Source organism: Carassius auratus, chromosome 27, assembly GCF_003368295.1.
Source record: "Carassius auratus strain Wakin chromosome 27, ASM336829v1, whole genome shotgun sequence".
In the NCBI taxonomy this organism is placed as follows: Eukaryota; Metazoa; Chordata; class Actinopteri; order Cypriniformes; family Cyprinidae; genus Carassius; species Carassius auratus.
Genome location: NC_039269.1, coordinates 14,222,074 through 14,228,771, shown reverse-complemented (window position 1 = coordinate 14,228,771; position 6,698 = coordinate 14,222,074). Strand labels below are relative to the sequence as shown.

General features: G+C 35.7%; 1 protein-coding gene across 1 annotated transcript; it reads right to left on the bottom strand.

The window, feature by feature from the left end:
- Positions 1-3,094: 3,094 nt before the first annotated feature.
- LOC113046404 (peptidase inhibitor 15-like) lies at positions 3,095-5,152 on the bottom strand. Its single transcript, XM_026207262.1, has 6 exons — positions 5,083-5,152; positions 4,626-4,921; positions 4,075-4,193; positions 3,691-3,823; positions 3,503-3,618; positions 3,095-3,354 (listed from the first exon to the last, which is right to left on the bottom strand). The coding sequence occupies exons 2-6, from the start codon at positions 4,890-4,892 to the stop codon at positions 3,219-3,221; spliced, it is 771 nt and encodes a 256-aa protein (XP_026063047.1). The 5' UTR covers positions 4,893-4,921; positions 5,083-5,152; the 3' UTR covers positions 3,095-3,218.
- Positions 5,153-6,698: the final 1,546 nt, after the last annotated feature.

The following is a 6,698-nucleotide window of genomic DNA, read 5'->3' as shown; positions in this document are numbered from 1 at the left end:
TTTCTCATTTATAGTGAACTTCTAAGCCACGCCCACAAGCACATCGACACACCCACAGCACAGAAGCATATATACCGATGAAAATATACGCATAAATACTGTTGCTTCTTCTCTGCATGTCTAGTCAAAGTCAACGAAGATTTGTGCTATTTTTATTTGTGTTCGTGTGGTAGGTAGACCTCCTACAAAGATGGCAGAATCTTACATTTTTGACCTTGTTGGGGCATTTTTATCCCCATGAGTAAATCTTTACTATAACTCTTTTAACTTTTTTTTTTTTTAATCTAAAAATCCAGGTTTTCTGTGAAAGTTAGGTTTACAGGATAGAATTTTACTGTATAGTTTGTAAAACTATCTATCTATCTATCTATCTATCTATCTATCTATCTATCTATCTATCTATCTATCTATCTATCTATCTATCTATCTATCCAGAACAATGGACTGTACAATATTGAGATACTATATCACTGACCAAACAAACACTAGATGGCAGCATTGAGTTATTTTTTATTTTTATTTTTTTTAAGGCTTCACTAAACGGATAAAAACTTTGAACTCCATGAACTCTGAATGCTCTCCAATCTCCACAAACATGAAATTTGAGCTGAACATCTGTATGGATTTATTTATACATAACTGATTCATCTTGAATTTTATGAGAAGCTTAATTTATCAGATGGTATTTCTGGCAAAGTTGCATATTTTCATCCTGTAACCTTAATAGAAAAACTTACATTTAGATGTATACTCTACAATGTCACATCTGTTGATAAAGTTGAAAAAGAATGGTAATTTCATTGTATCTGTTGGCCATGAAGGCCTTCAGCACGCCCAGTTAATGTATGCAGTGGTTCTGACCTACATTCTGCTGAGGGAGCTGGGTTGTTATGTTTGTTATTTGGTGGTGGTGAGGTGGAAAGTCTTTCAGTTTCTTTCTGCTTACATCCATGAACAACATTGATGTCTGCTAAATAAATAAAAAATATATGGGTTTGTTTTTTTCCCCCTGTGCAAACATACTTTTGGCTCACTATTTCTCATATTTCAGCTTAATCAATACACAGAAATGCTGAGAATGTTTTCACCAGATCAGTCTTGCACAGTGATCAGGAATATTTTCAGGTGACTCAAAATTTGAGGCCTGAATTTTTCATCATAAACAGAACAGAAAGGCATAAATTCAACTAGACAAGAGGTAAATAAAAAATAAATAATACAAAAGAAAATATAGAAAGTGGATCAGCAAAGCAATGCTGCAAAACTGTCCAGGAATACTGGAACCATTTAGCTTCATAGACAAACATTTACAAAATCAATAAAGGCCATGAAGTGCAGCAGGCTCTGAAAGACAATGAGCAACATGTGCCAGGAACATCTTAGAAATGTGTTTACAAATGAACTCAATACATCTCTTGAATTAGAAGAAATGTCAGTGTATATTTGCAAAAGCAATACTTTAAATGCAGTGTCAACCTCATGTAAACTGTAGCCCAAAAACACACTCACAAGTAATAAAGACTTCTTTAATAGTATATTTTCAGCACAAAAACTGCATATTGGGCTGAAATAAATCATCTCAGTGCAATATATGCTATCCTGTGTGTAGGGAGATTTAAGATCATGTGATCTAACGATTCCTTTTTTTTAAAGAAAAAAAAGAAGGCAACAATACTGCTACTATAAGCTTGGAATGAAGAACTAATGTCAGTTAATAATTCTCAGTGAGCCACCAATTAAAAGAACAGTTTGCTACAATATTCTGGCACAAACAAATGTTTAATACAAATTTATATGAGATTATACAATCATTTGATAGCTTAGATGCACCTTCTATCTTCCAGAGAACTATAAAATGAGGATGTGGAGTTGGGGAGAGGTCACAATCTGAGGTCATGTAAGCGTAACCATAGCAATGTTACTGTCCAGTAAACATTATGTACTGTATAAAGCAATTCAAATTCAGAGTAACAATCCTTGTCATAGAAGAGCACCATTTCATGATCGTTTATCACGGACTGCCAATTTAAGTAAAAGCAGCATGTACACACCAACATAAAAAAAAGGAAACACATATGAAACCTTTACATGACCAAATACAAATGTTGAAAATACATTTAACATTATCAATACAAAAGTGGGTTTTGGTCCTGAAAATGCACGGACAGCTTTAAAAATTAAATTAAATAAAAAAAAATTAAAAAAAAAATAGCTTGAATGTTTTATGTCTGAGTAGCTTGGAAAAGCCGTAATGAAACCGACTTTTTACAAAATAAAGAAATACATGTGTATAAAAGTATAGAGCAATGAACTAATCTATTAATGAGCATCAATATGATGGCTGATTCTAAAACAGTCATGTTAAGATTGTATTAACATTAGCACCATTTCTGGAATCGACAGTATCACATACAAAAAGGCAAATATCTGCTGTACAAAATCAATATAGATTTAAAAGATCTGAGATGTAGATTTGTTTGTTTCTTAATCTAAACAGATTACATCACTTGCTCACCAATGGATCCTCTGCTGTGAATGGGTGCCATCAGAATAAGAGTCCAAATAGCTGTTATAAACATCACAATAATCCACGAGTAATGAACATGACTCAAGTTCATCATTTAACATCTTGGAAAGTAAAAAGCTGCATGTTTGTTTTGAAACAAGTCCATTATTAAGGCTTTTAACTTTAAAATGTGGTTTCTAGCAAAAACAAAAATACCCATAGTCCATAATAACGCTTCCTTAAGTGAAAAAGTAATTCCCCTGTTGTCCTCTCATTCAAAATCCACCGACATATTTGTTTAGAACTGCTCTAGACTAACAATGCTTGATCAGTGTGTATTTCTTTTCTGATACTGACTCAGATACTGATGCTTCACTGGAAGATGCAATATTTTGGATAGAGGACTTCTATTTTAACCAGAAGCAAGTCTTTTTAAAAATCATAATGATGAATTTGTTTATTACAAACACGCAGGTTTTCATGTCACAAGATGTTTTTGATCCAGCGGAGTCATGTGGAGTACTAGTGGATTATGATGTTTTTATCAGCTGTTTGCACTCTCATTTTGACGGCACCCATTCGCAGAGGATCCATTGGTAAGCAAATTATGTAATGCTAAATTTCTCCAAATCTGTTCTGGGAAAGAAACAGACGCATCTAAATCTTGGATGGCTGTGTTTTTTTTTTTTTACTATTCCTTATGACAGACATCTTATTTAAACCAGTACATGAAGTTTGAGTTGATGGCAGGAAAGCACATGTTGTTGCTGCATGAACCTCCGTAGCTTGGAGGACAGGCTGAGCATGGCACACCGACTCTGTAAGGTGCCTCACCAATCCAGTTGCCCCTGAAAAATAGGGCAGTTTTAAAAATATACCATAATGATGAGCATGCATAACACCTTAGTCATGCGCTGGCATTATCAGACTGAGAAGGGTACACTCTGTGTTTAATATCTGGCTAGAGTTGCATTAAAAGATAAAAACATGACTAACTTTGGAGAATAATTGCAGACCAGGTAAGTAGCCTCCCTCCATACAGCGCCCCACACAACCATGTTGTAACAGGTTTGGATGGCACATCCAACTCTGTTTGATGATGCCCACACCATCTGTAAAATTCACAGAGCGTCTCATATTTTACTGTATGCTTAATCTGAATTATGACTTGTTACCAAACTCACTTGTGTGTAATGTGTGCACATGGCTCCATAACAGCGCATCGGACAGCGAGGACTGCAGTCATGTGGGTATGGAAACACATAATCTCTGACCTCATCATACCAAGGTTTAACCAGCTGAAGAATGGAGCGGTAACTGGCAGGAGCAGAAACAATTTGGGTGCAATTTAGAAAATGACAGAGAAAAAACAAAAAGCATTATCTACTGGACAGCATCCAAAACATGGTTCTGGTCTGGCCCATTGCCTTGAGTCCTTAATTGGATAATGCTGCCAAAGCGACATTTCAAGCCATTAAATGAACACAATACTTCTTTATTCTAAGAATAATAAAGATCTGAGAGTTAGTTCTATCAATAGCAAACAACTGTTCACCTGCAAGACTTACTTGCCAGTTCGGACTGAGAGGTTTTGACCCAGATATCGAAGAAGGTAAGAAGGTCCATGTTCCCAGATACACATGGCTGCCCAAGCCTCTGCTGACCTGGCCAGGCCTTCATCCCAAACCTAAAACAATATAACAACAGTTAATTGTGTGGGGTAAAAATGCAATATTATTTTTTACAATTTTTAATATACCTATGTCTTTCATATAAGACGGCATTTAATCATGCACACACACAAACTCATTTGTTATAAATGTTTACATTAAATCAAGACAGTGTGATTGTAAAAATATATGTACAAAATTAAAAGTCTTTTTTAAATACCTTTAAGCTAAAAAGTAAATTTATCTTTGGGATTAAATGGCTTGAGGCTTTTATAATAGGCTTTTATAACATTTTATTGTATCCAGCAGGAGGAGCTGTCGAATGATATAGATGCAGCACCGCAAGTCAATATAATACACTTTTTATAGTTTTGCTATTGAGAGGTAAAATGCTGCATATTGTTTCTTTGGAAAGATGGAAAGTTGAGAGGGATGAGTTGGTTCCTTACCATATACTCCATGTTGGCTGCAGGTGGGAAAACATTCGCTCGCACCTTGTTGTGATAGTCCAGAATAGCTATCATGTCACCTTGCGAAATGTACCGTTTTCGCCTCGATTTGGGCATGGATGCTAATCCGTCAGTCCCCATTTCCGATTTATTGATAGTGATATTAGTTCCGGTGAGCGTTTCAGTCGCATTTCTGATAATCCAAGCGCTCGCGTCACTGGCTATGAGTAGAAGCAGCATGTCGGTAAAAAAGCTGATGCTCTTCATCCCTTTTTGGATCAATAATCAGTGATTATCTGCAAATAAAATAATACCCATGAACATTTACGTCTCAAAATATATATACCTATATTATTAAGACAAAAGATCGAAAAACATATTTTAAATATTGAAATGACATAAAGTATATAAAAAAGTTTATAAAGGTTTATATAAGTTTTCTGCATCAAGATCGTACCGTTGAAGTGTTCGTATCTGTTTGAGTGTGCGGTGAAGCAGCAGCTCTGTGAGTCTCAGTTATCCTGATGGAGATCTCTCATCCTGTCCACTGCTGCATCTGGCTTTTATACTGTGCTGGATCCAAGAGGCAAACGCAAGGTGCTCTGCTACCCGCAGGTTACCTGAACAGGGCACGTTTCCAGCCAGCATGAGGCCAGCGCACTATCTTACACTCTTAGGCTACTAGTGAAATCTGGCTCCAATTCATGTCTATGTCTATATTTATATATATATATATATATATATATATATATAGATATATACATAGATAGATAGATAGATAGATAGATATAGAGCCTACAATGTAACCTATATAAAAAGTCATAAATGACATAAAGCATAGCTTTTCTTTGTGGAGAATAAGTTATTTTAATGGACATAGCTAACTTTTCTCAGTGTATTTAACAGCTTAGGTGTGGAAAATCAGTGAAATATGGTTTTAGTATTATATATGTTTTTTTATTTTCTTATTCATTATACAGATACACTTGTTCAGTGTTTAAATCCAGAGAGCCCATTTGCCAGCATGTGTGTAAAGCCGAGTTAAGAAGCCCTTCAGAGGCATATCGTTTTCCTTGGCAGGTGGAAGCTGACTGAGAGCAACGTGACGCACATATGACCACACTCCCCCTTCTACTCTCCTCCCTTCTTCCGCTGAACTGTGAATTTGTAGGTTTTCTTGGAACTGAGTGTTACTGCTTATGCTTTCTTCGGTCCAAAAGGGAGATGTTTACTGTGTCCAAGCAGTAATTAGCCCTAAGTTAGAAGTTTAGCTTTTGGGTAAAATAAAGGAAATATCTGACATTTTATCAGTGGGTCTTCTCGCCACTGGGCCTTCACTCTTAAAAATAAAAGTGCTTCATGATGCCATAGAACCTTTTTGTCTAAATGGTTCCATAAAGAACCTTTAACATTTGAAGAATCTTTCTTTTCACAAAAGGTTATTTGTGGCGAAAGAAGGTTCTTTAGATTATAGAAGGTAAGAAAGAGATGGTTCTTTGTGGAACCAAAAATGGTTCTTCAGTGGCGAAGAAACTTTTTAAACACCTTTATTTTTAAGAGTATAATAAAGATATTGTGTAATAGGCATTTAAAGGCAGGCCTTTCTAGGGACTTAGCATGATGTATTCTCTGTTTGCAATGCATAACAAGGCCCAGGATGAGGTTTCTATTTAATACCCTCAATTAGCCTTAATAAAATGGACAAAACTTATTTTTCAGTTTTGCAGAAAGGCGCTAAAGTAACGCCTCAGTATCAACAAGCTAAAACTGTGTATACAACAAAAAGTGTATAAAGAAACTTTAGAAAAATACAAGTAACTGAAAACGGCATCATCTGTGCAAAAGTAAGAAATGATAAACAGCATGCAAGAAGCCAGGGCCCGTATTCACGAAACATTTTATCTTACCACTAGGAGATCTCCTTAATAGCAGTAAAAGTTTTTAGCTGAGTTTTCTCTTAAAACCTATTCACAACGCTGCGGAGACATCTTTTACTAAAGGAATGGACAGAAGTCTTAGGCTAAGTGCAAGGGCGGGGTTTACCTCATTGCTATTGATGATGTCAGCATGCTT

Coding starts and splice junctions, on each gene's coding strand:
- LOC113046404 (XM_026207262.1), bottom strand. CDS start 4,892: ATGAAGAGCATCAGCTTTTTTACCGACATGCTGCTTCTACTCATAGCC. Junction 3,824..4,074: donor CTCTCAGTCCGAACTGGCAA/GTAAGTCTTGCA, acceptor TGCTCCTGCCAG/TTACCGCTCCATTCTTCAGC. Junction 3,355..3,502: donor GTCTGCAATTATTCTCCAAA/GTTAGTCATGTT, acceptor CCTATTTTTCAG/GGGCAACTGGATTGGTGAGG.